The 18,101-nt window shown below is 42.3% G+C and overlaps 1 protein-coding gene across 2 annotated transcripts in view; it reads left to right on the top strand.

The window, feature by feature from the left end:
* Positions 1-12,068, top strand: part of epha4l (eph receptor A4, like) — a 61,015-nt gene extending 48,947 nt beyond the window's left edge. For both annotated transcript variants that reach the window (XM_040024871.1, XM_040024868.1), the window contains exons 12-18: positions 1,665-1,726; positions 2,192-2,401; positions 2,512-2,661; positions 3,041-3,237; positions 5,397-5,555; positions 7,060-8,330; positions 10,337-12,068. In XM_040024871.1, the coding sequence (XP_039880805.1) occupies positions 1,665-1,726; positions 2,192-2,401; positions 2,512-2,661; positions 3,041-3,237; positions 5,397-5,555; positions 7,060-7,174 (893 nt within the window). In that variant the 3' untranslated portion in view covers positions 7,175-8,330; positions 10,337-12,068. The remainder of the gene's footprint in view (positions 1-1,664; positions 1,727-2,191; positions 2,402-2,511; positions 2,662-3,040; positions 3,238-5,396; positions 5,556-7,059; positions 8,331-10,336) is intronic.
* Positions 12,069-18,101: the final 6,033 nt, after the last annotated feature.

Below are 18,101 nucleotides of genomic sequence, written 5' to 3'. Positions count from 1 at the left end.
TAAAAATCGAGCATCCATTAAAGCTTGAAATCAGACGTGATGTGCTTAATGGGTGATTTACATGAAGTAAGAGCGTGCTGGTTTTTTTTTTACAAAAGGTCCGCTTTTAAAACCCAGATCTTTGTTTGCTGCTAACGCCAGTGCCTCCGGAGGACATTTGCCCAACGTTCCCCCAATATTGTCCCCCTGACGCGTTTTTTCCCCCCTCTGCCATCTCCCTGTTTTGTTGGCAGGTGATAATCGGCCCACTGGTGGGTTCCTCGCCCAGAGTTCATTGCCAAAGGCGGCAGGGCGTATTCAGTAAACAAGGAATTAGCATGCAAATGGACTGGAAGGAAGAGGGCGGGGCTGGGAAGGCGAGAGTTTAAGGTCGCAGGTCAGACTCTCCTCAGACTTGATTGCGGAGCTGTCAATCACCGGCGGCCCTGGGGCAGAGGCACGCAACAAAGGGAACAAAGATGGCTGACAAAGACGGCCCCCTCTGCTCTCATACAACTTTCGCCGAACTTCCTCTTTTTAGGGCATCGCCGGACTGCCCCGTAATTAATGGAGTGCCAATCACGCAGCGGGTAAGGCAGTGACTGACGGCCTCTTGGCACGGCCAGAGACCCGCAGCAGAGCAGAGGAACTTCACCTTCTCAGCGGGCTTCTGCAGCTCTCGGCATTCTGCTGGAGCACTCAAGAGGCTTCATACAAGCTCCCCTTAAGGCGGAGGCTTTAAGTCAGCAGTTTTCTATAAGGCTGTAAGCTTTTAAGTCCACCTTAACTGTGCCACTCGAAATGGAGCACAAAGAGCGACGCTGTTCTAGGAGGCGAATGTGTGGCAGCACTTTTCAGCATGTGTTGTTGCCGTGGCTGGTTAGGCACCAGCTTGCTGCAGTTTTGGGACAAAAACAAGCGGGTCGCCCTTCCTTTCCCTTTTTTATCTCTCTTCTCCTCTGATATGCCCCTCCCTCCCTCCGTCCTAAGAGACAAAGACAGACAGACAGAGACCCACCAGGGAATGTCCACCCTCCCCGCCGCCTGCCCCGGCTCAGATAAAGACGCAGACGCTCCCCCAAGAGAGACAGAGAGGGATGGGGTGAAAAAAGGCCAGAGAGGATTGGCAGGGTTCATGGAGGATAAAAATGAGGAGAGGGAATGAGCGAGGGAGGAGTGGGGGAAAAAAGAGAGCAACAGAGATGAGCTAGCAGGAGAGTGACAGATGCGTCGAAAGTTGGCAGAGGAGAAAGAGGGCAAAGGGACAGTGAGTGACAGAAATTGCGAGTTAGGGGGATTCTGGGGTGGGTGACTGTGATGAGACTTTGGATAATACGCCCAGAGTCAGATCATATTTGCATAAACACAAGATGGTGTGTGTGTGTGTGTGTGTGTGTGTGTGTGTGTGTGTGTGTGTGTGTGTGTGTGTGTGTGTGGTGTTTTGTTTCAGTGGAGATGCCTTTGCATGTTAAGGGAAAAACGGGGGACGTCAGGGCAACGGTAACACACAGCTAATTAAATCACTATGGGACGGAGATGGATGGCCTCACACACACAGACACACATGCATTTTCCCTGGAGAGCCCCCTCCTGCTGCGTTGAGCTGTGATGTGCGTCGTTTACCTCTATAATCATCTGCCTTTCCTTCTCTCACTCTTATTCCCACTCTCTCTCTCTCTTTCTAGGTAAACCGGTGATGATTATCACAGAGTACATGGAAAATGGATCCCTGGATGCGTTCCTGAGGGTAAGTCATGCGTTTCTGTCTCCACACACACGTGTTCATGCGTGTTTGTGCATCGACGCTGATCCCATGTTATCCACCAAATTTACAAGTGTTGGTTCACGAACATTCGCACTTTGTCCTTCCCATTTATCGTCTCGCTTTTCTCCTGACAATGAGGTTGAAACAGGTGAAACTTTGTGTTTCTCAGGTTCACAGCACTACAGGTCCACTATACATCTTAACCAGTTGCACAGTGCTAGTTAAAGGGAGATGTGGAATGGAGTGGACTTTTTATAGGTCTTTTCTAATCTTATGGATCTTTACGCTATAAAGTTAAACCTTAAGACTATTACTTAGTACTATACCCAATGAGCTATTAGGAGTGACCCTTCACAAGTGTCCCTATATTTACTTAGCAGACATTTTTGTCACAGTGTGGACATTTAACAGTAATAAGGATGAGCGTTTCTCTTTTTTCCCCCGCAGAAGAACGATGGTCGGTTCACTGTCATCCAGCTGGTCGGCATTCTGCGTGGCATCGCTTCCGGCATGAAGTACCTGTCAGACATGAGCTACGTCCACCGTGACCTGGCCGCTCGCAACATCCTGGTTAACAGCAACCTGGTGTGCAAGGTGTCCGACTTCGGCATGTCCCGAGTCCTGGAGGACGACCCCGAGGCCGCATACACTACCAGGGTGAGTGCAAGCGTGTTTGTGTGTTGGCGAGCATCTGTCTGACTGAGTCAGCGGGCTGTCTGTACCCTCACTTGTCGGCTTTCATTAATCAGCCCAGCTTTCAATTACAGGGAGGAAAGATCCCCATCCGCTGGACGGCCCCGGAGGCCATCGCTTATAGGAAGTTCACCTCGGCCAGTGACGTGTGGAGCTACGGCATCGTCATGTGGGAGGTGATGTCATACGGCGAGCGGCCATACTGGGACATGAGCAACCAAGATGTAAGTCAGAAGCAACGTAATCATATGCAGATAGTCATGAATAATGCACAGGGTGAATTACTGTGAGATATTAAGGCTGGGTAATGTCAAACAACTTTATAAGAATGCTTCATCATTTTAACGTAGTTATACAATTACCTGCAGCTGTGATGAAACACCAGCAGAGCGTTCCTCTTCCTTATTGCACAGTGAGCTCACATGTGTGGTTCCACTAATTATGAAAAAGGGAAAAAAAAAAGATAATGTATTGTGTAGGTGTGTAAAGTACAGTAATTAAGAAAAAAGTTATAAAAATGACAAAGTAATCAAACTGCCTGAAGTTTTTATAACACTTCTGCTCAGTCATAAAGTCTTACAGTCACATTTATCTGCTATCCAGGTGATCAAGGCCATTGATGAGGGCTATCGACTGCCCCCGCCCATGGACTGCCCCGTGGCACTCCACCAACTCATGCTAGACTGCTGGCAGAGAGAGAGGGCCGACCGGCCAAAGTTTGGGCAAATAGTCAACATGTTGGACAAACTGATCCGCAACCCCAACACCCTGAAGAGGACCGGGGGAGAGACCACCGTCAGGTGAGAGGAAGGAGAATGACGCAAGGGGCTGAAAAGAGGAAGAGTTTTCAGTTCCGTTTGTGCTTTGGAAAATGAACGATGACAGGAAATATCATAAGGTGATGGTTGAGTTAGTGTTGAGTGTGTTTTCAGAGGATATTTTAATCTTAGCAATGAGCAGTCCCAATATTGGTCACACAGTCTCGGGCTTAAACAGTATCAGTCCATATGCATAAAAGCAGGAGAGTGAAAATAAAAAGCAACATCTTAAAACAGTTTTCTCTGTCAGACTTCTAAGATTGCTCTGATTGTGTAATAGGAATTAATTATTAATAATCAGCTTGCTGCCTTGTGGCTGTTAAGGGAAGATCGCTCTGGAATCCACTGAATGAGCTAATTAACATTATCAGGAAATTTGACAATTATATAGGTTTATTACACTTAATTTAAAATAAATTGGCAATTGTGTTATAGGAATTTCCCATTTAGTTTAATTAAACAGCCTGGAAATGTGCTAGTCACACATTCACTGCCACATTTGCAAAGTACAGCAAATTGTATAAAAGTAATACAAATACTGTTTGGATACTTCAATGGGTTATTTTCTGTTTGGGCTCTATGATGGTTCTCGAGGACCGGCCAGCTGCAGGAAAATGAGAGACATTTGTTGAGAGTGGGCCTGAGACAAGTTAGGATGCTCTGTGTGAGAGCAGAGTCTGAGAGTGAGGTGACTGCCTGCTGTAACACGTGCGTTCACCTGTCAACCTCGATATCACATTGACATTCATAATTAATGCATCTGTATTTTATACTCTTCATCATCTGCTTCTCGTCTACATACAGTTCTGTATGAGAGCATCAAAATTTCCATAACACATAGTATTTGAGAAGCCACACCAACGTACTGACACGCACACACACAGCGTCCCACTCTGTCACCGCTATTTACATTCACCATTAAACATTATCTGCCAGCACCGTGTGGCTCGTTACAACGCAAACAACCTCCATAATGGCTTTCTCTGCAAACTAGCTTTAATGGTGCTTTACACACAGGAATCTAGGCGCTCTAACAGGGGGAGGAATTACAACGTTACACCGAGTTAAAAACAAACACGACCCTACGTCTCCAACACCATTACTCTTGAGCAGCCAAACGTGTTAAGGATGACCTTTGTGTGTTTACAGACTCGACGCAGGCCAACGGGAGTCTGTTTGAGTTTAACGAGTGTGCGAGCGCACACGAGCGGGTTGCGCGATCGCACACAGATGCGCACTCCTAATAGGATACAGCGAGAGCAAGCGTGGAGTCTGTGTAGAGTAATTAGCAGAGCTGAATCCTATAACTGCAGCTCTATGGTTACAAAAAGGAAAGAAGAGTATGTGTGTGTGTGTGGGAAGGTATCCCTGCGCATAATCTTTTCCACCTACTTAGAAGTGACGACTTAATAAAGAGCCTGACATCCAGTTCTCACAGCTCTACTCGACATCCTTTTTAAAAAGGAGAGAACGATAAAGAGGCCGAGAGCGCAAGACTTACCCAAGCGGGACAAGTGTGACTCAGACTCACCGGCCTCGTGTAAATGTTTCACAGCTGCTGCCACAGAAAGGGAGAAAGGCAGGGAAAAAAGAGGGAGGACAAATATGCTGATGAATATCTGAATGTGAAGAGAGACTCCAAGCACACTGTAAAATTCACCGAAGTGTGCCCAGGTTGTGTGTTTTCCGTGAAATAAGGATTAACTAACTGTATCGGTGACACCAGAGGAGGAGCTGTGTTTGACTTGGCTCAGTTTTTGGGTGCAGCCTGCAAAATACAGACACAAAAAAATACAAAATTGCTAAGCTGACACATTTGGTGTTTCAATCAGGGAGGACAAGCTAGGGAGAAGTGTAGCTCGGTGCTTTTTACAGCTTGTAATTGTCACACATTTTTGACACTACAGCACAGAAGCATAGTTAAGAATTATGGAATAATTCCCACAATGTGGCCGTTGCTGCAGTTGAGGTGAATCGGAGGTAATCAAAGATGGAGATGATTATGCTTCAAGTAAAAAGCACTTGAACAACTGGCTTTCATCATCTACATGCAAACAGCTGCATACAGTGCAGTAGCTTTAAACACAACGAGAAGTTTGATTTCGTAAAATAACCTCGTCACTTTTCTCCACCTATTACAGGCCCACTACCACCCTGCTTGAGCCAGGGAGTCCCGAGGTGTCCGCGGCTGTGGGCACAGTGGAGGACTGGCTGCAGGCCATCGGCATGGAGAGATACTGCGACAACTTCACGGCCGCCGGCTACACAACTCCAGAGGCCGTGGTCCACATGACGCAAGAGTAAGCACTTTGCCCACAATCATACTTTTACCATGCTGCAAGTGAATTTGAAGGATGAGAAGAATGAAACAGAAAACTAAAGGAAATGCCAAGCATCACAGTGAAATAGGAAAGTTTTTGTAAAAGTAGGCAATTTTATGATTTTTTTTTTTAACTTGTTATGCTATTATTGAGTTTGTAATAGCTCACACAAACCATTACAAACAGTTTACAAAGAGGGTGCTGCACCACCTCCTTGTGATTGTTTTGGTTACTAGTGGGTCGACAGGTCGCTCTTAGTTTCCATGGCAGACGGTGACTTGTTTGCAAACACACACTTATCTACCACAGAGCAGAAGAAAAACCTGCAAAAGTGTGGCACAAACCGGAAACAGAGTAAGTGAAAGTTGTTTCAAAAGATGAAACATCTACTTTTAAGATGAATGGTCTCCCCTTTCAGTTTGCCGTCCAGTTTGCAAGTAGTTGGTGAGAGTTTGCAGGCAAGTCAGTGATTTCCACGCAAACTACCCGTGCCCGCAGGAATATCCTCACAACCAAAACAACTGTGAAGAGGTTTTAGGGCAGCATTACAAAGCTGTTTGGGAACACAGTTGCCAACTGGCTGGGGCAAGTGGTGTCACTGGGATCCTATTTAGACATTACTAGAGATCGTAGGAGACATGATTAGCAACAACTGTGTTTATCTATTATTTTATGACAAAACGGTGAAATCACATTTTCTCATTAAACCTTTTCAAAGAGAGACAGATTAAAACACCTTCATAAATATAAAGCTAAGCTGAGCATAAGACATGAAAACAGCCAACCTGCTGTTTCCAAATGTAATAGCTTAGAAACATGTTGTGTTCATACGCAAACACTCGGTTTTACGTCAGGCAAAAATAAGCTAATTCCCTGAAATAATCCTGGCAAACTGTGCTTTTAGAATTTACACTAAAATAAGCTAAGCTAGTTTTCAAAAATAATTCAAGGAATTAAGCTACTATGTTACCTCTGCTTCAGTTATATATGAACTAAAATAAAGTAAATTAATCTAATCCAGTCACCTCAAATAATTTGAGCACACTGCTAACGACTTAACTTTGCTTCAGATGTTAAGGATAAGCTAAGCTATGCTAGGCTAGTTAGCTCAAGTAATTGGAGCATGTTTTTGGCTGTTTCCCTCTGCTTAAGTTTTTAGTCAAGTTAAGCGGTTCCCCCGGTGTCTCTGCTTCATTTTTAGCACACAGTTTCTGTTATCCCCTTATTAAGGTATTCTGTGACACATTTAGAAAGGAAAACATGAGTTAAATTTGTCACTTCTTTATTATATCCACATTTTTCTTCTGCTAAGATTACACGATTAGAGTTGCCGTGTTGGCAAGTGAAATTCCTTATACAGCAGTTAAACTGTCAGACCAGTTTCCACTGGTAGGCTGTAAAATTCATCATGTGGATCAGGCCTCCGTGTGCATGTTATTGTTGTCCTCGGTCCTAAAAGGCCTCTTCTCCCAATCCTTTTCAGGGACATGGCACGCATAGGCATCTCCTCCGCAGCGCACCAGAACAAGATCCTGACCAGTGTCCAGGGAATGCTATCCCAAATGCAACAGATGCAAGGCAGAATGGTTCCCGTCTGAGAAGATTAAAACAAAGAAAAAAGGAAGCAAAACGACTTTGTTTCTTATGAAAAAAAAAAACAAATAACAAAAAAAGATTAAATATTAAAAAAAGAGACAAATCAACTATGAAGAAATAGTTTACCTCATCCATGCACTTTAAATTGGATCTAAAAGAAAAGAAGACATTGATGAAGAAGAGAAAAAGTGTTGCAAATGGCACCTTTTTTTCAAAAATCATACCTTTACCTTGCCCTTTTAGTTGTTTTTGGAGAATGGGACACTTCTATCTGCAGCATTTATGGATAGATGGAGGGGACGGCTGGAAAAGTGCTTCCGAGAGGCCAATCTGGAGTGCCTTTAATGGTCTGGAATGAAAAGCGGGGGAGGGGGATCGTACCTTTTCTTCCTCCTTTTGCAGAGAGTGTTATTTCTGGAACTTTCTCTCTGGAATAATCCACAGAGCATTTTTTTTTTTTTTGATTTTCTGTGTTTATTGTACATGAATTGTTTCTGTGGGACTCAGAGGCTGCCCCGGCCACCATTGTTCTCTCTCTCAGCTGGAACTGTTTGATATCTTCCAGAAAAAATGGACAATCCTAGCCGTCAGATATAAACAGTGAATCTCTGACAGGCTGGGGGTTGGATTCTTCGGGGGGGTCAAGATGGCTGTGCAGGGAGGGCTTATTTTAAGGAGCTATTTGTGTTGTGTTTTTTTGTTTTTTGCTCTGTTCTGGCCTGTTTTTTTCTCCCAGATCGCTGTATTATGTTGCCCTCAGGACATTTCTGAGAATGTCTTTGATCTTCCAGAGGAGCCTTTCCACTCCCCTGTCTTCCCAAAAAAACAAAAACAAAAACAAAAAAAACACAGTCAAAAAAAATAAAATAAAATCCCACCCTGCTACACCTTCGATAAACACGCAGTTCGGATTCTCCCATCCATCTCCCCATGTGGATCGAAGTCCCATCCCCATCACTACTGCAGGACCAACCAACTCTTCCACACCACTTTTGACGGACGCCCGTTTGGACCACATGAGTTGGTTTTATAAGCGGAATGTGAGATGAAGAAATTTGCCAAGACGTTATCGGACACAGGGGGCAACAGGGATGCAGAAAGAGTCATCAGCATCAGGAAATATTCAAAGAAAGAAAAAGAAAACGATGGAGGATCAAGGTGAGAGTTGACAGTCTTTTGTTTTCATTTTGTTACCAAAACTTAGCAAAGAAACAACTCTATTAAAGAAAAGAAAATACAGACATTGGATTAAAGCTCCCTTTATTATCGAAGTGTGCTTCTAATATAACCACAGAGTGCCTGTGAGAGTCATTAGATCCCCCTATCACTGGCCCCTCAGCTCTAGAAGCCGTGTTAATTAACAAGCAGGTTGCTCCACCTCAGGCAGCAAGAGCGGATCAATAGCCACTGGTCTGTGATCAGTCTGCGGGCCTGATGCCTCTGGCATATTAATGAGAAAAATTTATCAGCGGCTGACTCCCATTGAGCCTGACAGAGCCCAGCAGAGCTCCAAGGCACTTTCCAAGAACGAAGAGAGGCGCTCTGGGGTGTTAACTTTCTTCTGAGCCAACACACCAGCACGTTGTCACGGTACCAGAGGGTCCTAACGCAGAGTCTTAATTAATTTTGGCATATCAGATGCTACGTACTGCTCTCTTGTTGGTTAACCCGTGGCCAGATTTATTTGACTTTTTTGTTTTAAATAATTTGAGCATCATAATTTATGTGCATAAATTAGCACTTGCCCACAAGGTAATAAAGTGAAGGTTAAGCTTACACAGTTCAAGGCTTAGTTTCATTTATTCAACACTGATTTATTGGACACAGCTACCACTTTGATACTGGTAAAGCAGTATGGATGTGAAACAGCTGACTATCCTCATTGACAAGAGAGAAACTAGATGCCAGAAGTAATTGTTCATATTTTACGTGAGTACAGTGCCAGTTAAACCCCCAGATGCAAACCCCCGTCTGGTTCTGTGATGGAAGGTTGTTAACACAGTGGAAAGTAAGATGAACCAGATCTAGAAAATGAATGTTTACATGTAGGCGAGTGGAGTAAAAAGTCCCTACATTCTGAAAAAAGCCAAACTATCTAACACTGTGTGCAGTATTATGGAAATCCTAAACTTCTCAGTGGCATTTAAGTATACATTCAACTCAATTCAGTTCTATTTATGTATCACCTCAAGACACTTTGTATTGAGGCAAAGACCCTACAATAATTCCAATAAAGAGACATGTAATAAATATCTTTAAAGAGAATGTTTCAGTTGTCAGATTGGCTCAATTAGGATGTTTTCATACTTGAGGCAAATCGATCAGTTGTAACATGCAAAAGATCCTCGGTTTGAGATTGTGAGGAGACACGGATCCCTGGGAGGGTTGAGTCAGGAAGGGAATCTGGTGTAAACATTTGATTTATCTGCTGTGGTGACTCCTTGCAAACAAGTGAGCAGCAGAACCCTCACCAGCATTCTCTCAAAAACCCTGTTATTAAAAGTCGAGTGTTGGAACATTTAGTTACTTCTCACTGCGTTTTAATTAATTAATTTTTGTCTATGCAGGATTAGCCAAAGCTCAAGCCGGTGTAGTCGCATTGCTTGTTTTGTCTTAGCAACACACCAGAAGAGTGTTTCTGGTTTTGTTACTGTATATGTGTGACTATATACATGTTTTGTTACACAGGCAGTTGTTTCTAATTATTAGTGTTTCTTATTATATCAGTGTCTATCATTTATTAAAGATCTTTTTGAACGTGTGGTTAATTGTAAACGATCAATCACTTCTTGCCTGTGAAATGTTGACAACTTTACAAAGGAATTAAATCGTTGAGTTTTTGACGTGCGCCAATAAGTCGAGGGCATGTTTCATATATTGTGCGCGCAGAGCAACATGTGGCACGCAGAAGTTCGTACACTTCTTGCCTGGAAATCCATATTTCGCCCCCTCAGGCCGGCAGTTCGCAGACTCTGGACGCTCTGGCTTTGGCGCTCGGTTTTTGTTTAGCAGATGAGTCGAATGTTCCATGGAGCTGGAGCCGGAGAGCAGGGTTGTTGGTCAGAACTGGATGCCAAGCAGAAATTGTTTATGTTCTAAACCACCGTGACTGATGCAGCCTCTCATTCCTCCTCCTCTTTTTTTTTTTCCTCTTTTCTTCCCAGCTGCTGCCGTCCATCACAAACAGGATCCCGTCCTCGCTCGCTCCCTCGCCGCAACTGGATTTCTTCCCTGCTATTCCTCCTTTGTCTTCCTCCTCCTGGCTACCCTTCCACTCCTCACCGACACAGAGATGACAAATGTATACCCCCTCGAGCGTCTGAGACGTCCGCTGTCCCTCAAAACACGTCAACTTGACAAACTCGTCGCCGTCCATCCGTCCGGCCCCGCGCTGGAATTACTCTGAATGAATTTAACAGCATCAAAAAGAGAACAAAGGAAGAATGTAAAATAACGGAGGAGCCCCTCTCCAGCTGATGATGATGATGATTATTATTTTTTCCTGAAAGTTTGGTTTTATTTTGTGTGTTGTTTTTTGCTTTTTTTAATTATTGTTTCATTCTGTTTGCATGTAAAGTAACAAGAGTTTTATTTGAGCGAATGCGATGACGAGTGTGCACGTGGGTGTGTGCGTCTCTGTGAGTGGCAACGTCTTTGAAGTACTATCAGTAAATGTGTCTGTTTTCATGCCACTGTGCAGGAGGAGGAGATAACAGAGTTGTATAGTTTTTGATATTAAAAAAAAACACAAAAAAGACTTTTTTCTTTCTTTTCTTTTTTTTTTTTTTGCTTTTTTGTGTCGTCTAAAAAGAAAAAAAAAAGGAAAAACATTGTAAGGTGTGTCGGTCATGTTGTGCAAACTTTACTCAGCAACAGCATTTGTTAAAACAACTTTCATGGAATCCGACCCATTCCTGCTCCGGCAGCGACGACGGCTTGTGAATGGACACATGGAGACTACAGAGCTGCACGTGACTAACGGTCTCCCCGTGCGTACAATCGCATCAATCTGGACCTCAGACTACTGCGAGCCCGTGACAAGTCGAGGAGGAAACGTTGGCGCCGTCTTCTCCACGTGGATGTGGGGTGGGAGGGGAGAACAGATTCTAAATGACACACCTTTAAAGAAGCAAGTGGCGTGAGGAATATGGTGTCTAAGGAGGGAGAACTGTTGATGGTTTTTTTTGTTTTTTAATTTTGTTGTTGCTTTTTTTTTTTTTTTTAATATTCAGACCACAACATACAGTTACAGGTTTAACGATGGATATTTTGCTCATTTATCTCTTTAAACTATACTTATGTGAATGTTTTGAACTCGTAAGTGATGCTTCATGTAATATGAAAGAAACACCTCCATCCTTAATACAGCTCTACTGTTTCCTTTTTTTTTCTTTTCTCTTTTTTTTAGCAGTGTGTTTTCGGATGTTGGGGTTATCTGTGGACAAAAGGACCTGTTTGGAAATATGCAAGACATGCTGGGAAAGAGAATGAAACTAGAATGTACTGTAAAATACTTTTTTCCTTTACTTAAATGTCAGATGATTTAAAAAGAAAAAAACCAACAAAAAAAAAAAATCAACAACAAAAAGCAAGAGTTAATGTTTGTCATTGTATGCCTTCCGATGCCATATGATCTAGCCATGTAGATCTAACATTCTCTCAATCTTTTTTTGTACTTGTTTTTTTTGGGCCGGGGGGGGGGGGCATGGTCATGATTTTTTTCAGTTTTTTTTCCTTTTGCTTTGTTTTTGTTTTGGTCAATGAACTCTAGGTACATGTAACTTATGTCATTTATTTATGTCCTTTTATATCTAGTTTGTAAAATAATAGCCTAAAGTGAAGAAAAATAATGGGGTGCCAAAGTGCATTCTTATTAAAGTAGAAAGTACATGATGATCGTTGTGCCTCTCATTTATGCGTGCACGTACGTGGCGTTCCCTTCATCTGTTGTTGGAGCTATTATGCCCGTAAAGGAGAGCTGATAACCTAGCTATCACACATGGAGCACCGTGTTACATGATTGCGTGTAATTGATGGCTTATGTAACTAAAGGAACAGGCCAAGGTAGCACATCAGGCAGATTCGTAGCTGTGGCCCGTCTGTTGGCAGTTTATTCGCTCTTCAGCACACGCTCAGCAGATATCATGACTCTGGACAACTCCTCTCGGGCCAAGAGGCAGCAGCAGGGGCTGCTCACTTGGCATACAGTATGTCTATTAATGTGTGTGTGTATGTGTGTTTAATCAGAACAACATCTGCTTCCTGCACTCATTTCCAGCAGCGATAAACCACTGATTGTCCTCAGTCTTTGATAAGGGCCGAGGGGTTGAGAGTGGTGGTGGGTACAGTTTCAGAAACAGTTTGTGTGAACGTTGAGCCAAGTGGCATTTTACACGTTCCTTGAGCCATCACCAGCGCAAGGCAAGCGTACATTAAAGCCTAAAGTCTGCAGTGGGAGATGGTTATCGGCCTCAAAGGGGGAAAGTATGCCTCCTTTGGAGATTGTTGGCAAGCTTAAAGGGGGAACACGAAAGACGATTAGTCAGAAGACTTGGGTTGATAAATTTTCCCTGAAGCTCAGAATTCTTTTTTTCCTTTTTGATTTTGCATGTGTAAAGCATGCATTTAAACACTGGGAATATTTTGTGCATGTCAAGAGAAAGTCAGGTTTATCTATGTCGTGGGAATTGACAGTAGATTCTTTTCTGGGAAACGGAGACCTGTACAAAATTCTAGGCCAGTGGATCCATGGAGATGTCAAACTATTTCACTGAAAGTCATTTTAAGATATCCACAAGGGAACCTGAATATCTGTAGCAAATTTCATGGCAAGTTGTAAAACAGTTGTCAGGCTTCTGTGCTTGAAGTCAGAAGTATATGCCTGAGATGACCATATTAGGATATTCCTTCATGTGACGTCAATGAGTAGAGAAGACAAAAACAAGCTTTCAGAGCAGTTAGAAACCTGAGATTTTACCCCAAAAAGATTCCTTTTATGTATCTTCCATTTTAACTGTATATGTCAGAAAACAAGGAAAGGCATAAAAGGTTTACTTTAAGATTCACCATCAGGGGAGCGTGAATGTGTACTACATCTAACATTGTTGGCATATTTCAGTCAAAGTGGTAAATCAGCATAACTAAAATCAAGAAGGTGTGAAGCTTAAAAAAAACAAACAAAACAAAAGGCAGGAAATAAATCAAAGAAAAGTTCTTGATGCAGCCCTAATTGAAAGAAAAAAGGAGAACAGAGCAGAAGAAACCGAGACACTGGGAGTGCAGAAATACTTGGCCGACTGCTGGAGTTGGCTAACCAAAGTCAGTTAAAAGTTCAGGTAATGGCCATTATTCAGCTGGACTGCTGCCTTCCTCTTAACAAAATCAGTGCAATCCAACACCTCTGTCAGTAAAGATTCTCTTTTAGGGCCAGTTTCTCAGGGAGATACTGAAAAAGGGGTCTCTCAGGTACTTCAGCATGTGGCCCTTTTTATGGGTAGAAATAAAACACAGATGTTGGGGGAAAGAGACAATCCGATATTTGGGTCACTGTTGACTTTATCTACCAAATAATGAGAAGCTTTCCATCTCTAACAAATCTCTAAAGATTACTTGTAATGTGGGATACACAGGCCTAGTTGGTTGGAATTTTCATGTTTTACTCCCAGTGTCAGTGCTGAAAACAATGTTTCTTTTAGTGAATAAGAACATGAATTAACAATCTTTCACCAGGGACACCTATACAACTATTATTCCCATGAAACATTGTTTCAGGGGTAACATCCAGGGGCGTGGCATCAGAAGGCTCCCTGGTTAACAGACTTGATACGGTGGTGCAGTGGTGGTGTAAGGTTCTGTATGGATTGCAACCTTTCTGTGACTGTTACCATGGGTTTCCTCTGGGTAGTCCAGTTTCCTCCCACAGTTCAAAACAAGCATGCAAGTGGTGATTCTAAGTTGGCCGAGGGTAGTTGAAGTGTGCAAAGCACTGGGTATGGCTTGCAGTCTAAAGCACTTTGTGCGGTAAGACTAAAAAAGCCAATTCATTTCCATTGCAATATGTAAACTGTTATATCCAGACCTTCCAATTCCACCTGTTGCTGGGTGCGTTGGTATAATATTTAATAATATATAATTGGGATGACTGTGGATCATGTGGTAAAGCTGGTCATCTGCCAATTGATCAATCCCTGACTCCTCCAGCCTGCACACTCAAGTATCCTTGGAGCAAGTTGCCCCTGATGCTTGCATCAGATGCTTTATGATCGTGTGTGTGACTGAGTAAATGAGAATTGACGTACAAAGCAAGAATTACAGTACAAAGTGCCTTGAGTGCTCAGTTGAACAGAGTAGTACCAATCCATTTACCATTTAATAAAATTAATTTATCGCTATTGTGCTAATTATAAATACAGAACATAAACTTCTAATTCACATGCCTACTATTCTCTAACCTACAGACAAATTACCAAGTATTAACCTCCTTAGCTGAAATATAAGGCCAGTGCCGAGGTGCCTATGACAGCAGTTCCTCTAATGACCACTTGAGGCTGGCTTCAAAAACAAATCCCTATAAGGCTGCCATGTTAAAATTGCCAAACAGACAGCATTAGAAAGCATGTTAACAGGCTGCTGCATAAAATGGTTTTGGTTTTTGTGGATAGATTCTTCCTCATAATAACACAGAGGAGGGTGATTTAAAAATACTGGTGTCTGCATTTATTGACAGGCAGCTATAAGGTCTCTCCTCCATTATTTTGATTCACAAAACTAGATCTTTTCACTTTGCACTATTGGTGCCTTGAACATTTCTAATAGATTATCTAGTACAGCTTGATGTTTGGTGCAGACCATGGTGAAATTCTTCTATTTGATTTGCCCATTAGCACTAATTATTTAATATATGAGTTGAATGAATGCTGCTTACTAACTAAGATACTTTGTGTTAGCTGATAACTTAGCATAAGGTAACTTCTAGCTCTAACTAACATGGTGAGACCTAAAACTTTAAGTCTAATAATGTGACTTTCAAGGTTAGGGTAGGCCCTAGTCAGCCTGTGCAAGCAGGTTACCCTGGTCTCCGGTAATTTGCACAGAAGACGTAGACTTGCGTGGAAACATTTGCCAACACTTTGCCAAAGGGGTATGAAACTGTGAAAAAAAAGTAACACAAACCAAAACACGGGATGAATTGCCTTTAAATTTGAAGTTATCCCTTTCCAAATGTGTTGGTTGCAGCGGTAATGCAACCAGCTCTTAGTATGAAGACAAACAGTCTCTGTTTCCAGTTTGCACTGTGAGTAAATGGTGAGTGTTTATAGAGAAGTTGACTCTTTCATGCTAACTACAGGCAACCACAGTAATCTGTTAACACCCAAAACAAGCACAAAGAGGTTTCTGATGCAACAAGATAGTATGTCACGCTGGAAACAAATGTTGCCTATCCCTGCTGTAACCCCTTTATTTTATTTATCCCAAACACGACAGGACGGTTAAGGTGAACCTAAATTAAAGTTTATGGGAGATATTGTTTTTTTTTTAAATCTCTTCCTTCTTTCAACCTCTAGCTGAATCTGGTGCCTGAGATGAGAAGTTGTCATTACATCTCCTAATGTTTATGTAGCTACTGTGGCTCTCTAGAACTCGCTAAATTTGTAACCAATTTTTAGGTAAATGTTTTGGGGTTTTTTTACCCGACCATGCCCATTCCTTCCCCGGCAAAGGGCCTCTGGCTACATCTCAATCAAGCCTCTCTTCAGTAACCCCTCTCACATGCATACCTGACAAAGGAGTCTAAAATGATGACCAAGTCAAGACACAACAAGCCTACCACTTCAGCCCTTCTTCTAGATACACCCACACAATGCTACAAGCCTGAGTGCTTTTGTCATCCAATCTAATTAAGAAAGCCTTAGGTGAAGTGGCAGCCCTCAAACAGGCTTAACCCCCACTGTCACTGCAACCCCTTTTCATCGGTCACTTTGCTTCATAATTCAATTTTCTGATCTAAAAGATGAAACCCCTCCAGGCTCATCCTCTAAGCCGCTCACAACGGGGCACAACACACTGACAATATTACTCTGTCTTTTGTGTTGTCATTCTAAAGTGCATCCTTAGGTCTGAACAATATTATAATCCTTAATCCAAACACTTCAGTGTTAATCCCCAGTTGCGTCTGACTCAAGAGTTTTCTTTTTCGTTTTCGATCGTTTTTGTTTTTGTGAAGGGCGAATGAAGAGGCAAACAGAGTGGTTTTTTTTATGGAGAAAGAAAAAACCCCAAAACGAAACAGAAAAGCTGGGTGAAGAAAACAACAAGAACTGAAAGCTTCAGTTGGGAAAATAGCCAGGCAGAGCCCCTCAAACGTCTGAGCATATTGATTGAGAGGCTTCCGGCACAGAGTTGACCTTGTGTCTGGTCCGCGAGATATTACGTCTCCGGGCTTTCGATGGACAACACACATGTAGCATTAGATGTGAAGGGCCAAAAAATGTCTGTGCTGGAACAGAACATGAGAAAATTCTGGCAGCAGGACAGAGTGTGTCTTAATTTAGCTACATTTGAAATCACTCTGTTCACAGTCAAATGTTGTGTGTGTGTGTGTGTGTGTGTGTGTGTGTGTGTGTGTGTGTATCCATCAAGTGCGGCTTTGGTTTGGAGAGACAGAAACTATCGCAGACAAACACCCGAGAACATGAAAAAGCACTTACGGGAGAAGCACCGTCTTTTCGTTGCAACCGCGCCTAAAGGAAGCTTTTTTTCCTTTTCCTCCTGCAGAGCCTCCTGTGAGTAATGGAAATGAATGAGAGACGACTAAGAATCACAGAACAAAAACAAACACAAGAAAACAGAGCTTTGAGTTGGTATAACAAAGGAAACAGAGAGAAAAAGAAGATAAAGAGAAAAAAGTGAGCGAAGATTGATCGGTGACAACTTCGGCACAAAGCTAAGAAGACTGAGTCGAGAACTTTACAAGTAATTGGCAGCAGATCTCAGAACACTGATTCAAGGATGCTTGAAAACAATAAAAATAAATATCTAACAGATGTTAAATGTTCATTGAAGATTTTTCAAGGCAAATACAAGAGAAACTTCTGGTTTCTGTTGTGAGAGCAACTTAAAGAAACAAAAGGGCGGAACAAAAATGCATCGCTGAACTTATATGTCCAGAATTTTACATATTTAGCTGTACTGATATCTATTTGGGTTCTTCTGGTGGCTTTGTCAGAGTGATGGATCGATGGTGGACCAGTCCTCCACTGCAGTTCAAAGTGAAATATCACACAGAGGTTCAACACTTACCTTTAGTGCCAACTGAAGACACACAATTGTACGTCTACGAGATGTATCTATGAGATATATTGGCGAAAAATGTGATGCCGGTGTTAACTGTTTCCATATGATGTCCAGTGACTTTAGTGATCCCCTGACAATTCCAGTGAAATCAAAAGCTTGAACTTTTGAGCTCAGAGTGAAATGTTTTCCCAATTATGGGAATGGATTTCCATGAACTGATCCACAGACTTTCCTTCTGGCATCAATAATCTTTTTCTTTTCTTTTCTTTAACTGAAATATTATCACGACTGTTGAATGGATTGCGGAAAATTGTAGCACAGAAATCAAAAATCCCTGGAAATGATTTTTTAAAATAAGCTTTGAAGACTTCCTGACCTTTCGTCTAGATCTAGTTCCAGCATCAAGTCTAAATTTACCTAGTATTTTGGTCTATGACCAAAAAGCTCAAAATAGAGCTGCGTTTGGGCACAGACACTCTAGAATTGAAATCTTTTACCTCCTAACATCCACCAGATCGCCTTTGGTGTTGGAGTGTAGCTGTTGGGGTAAGATTTATAAAGTTTTCTCCTATTTGGAACACACAAAGGGGAAAGCATTTAGTAGAGGAACTACACTGCCAAAATAAATGTATTTAT

Source organism: Simochromis diagramma, unplaced genomic scaffold, assembly GCF_900408965.1.
Source record: "Simochromis diagramma unplaced genomic scaffold, fSimDia1.1 OVJJ01000348.1, whole genome shotgun sequence".
In the NCBI taxonomy this organism is placed as follows: Eukaryota; Metazoa; Chordata; class Actinopteri; order Cichliformes; family Cichlidae; genus Simochromis; species Simochromis diagramma.
This window is presented reverse-complemented; position numbering and strand designations above follow the sequence as displayed.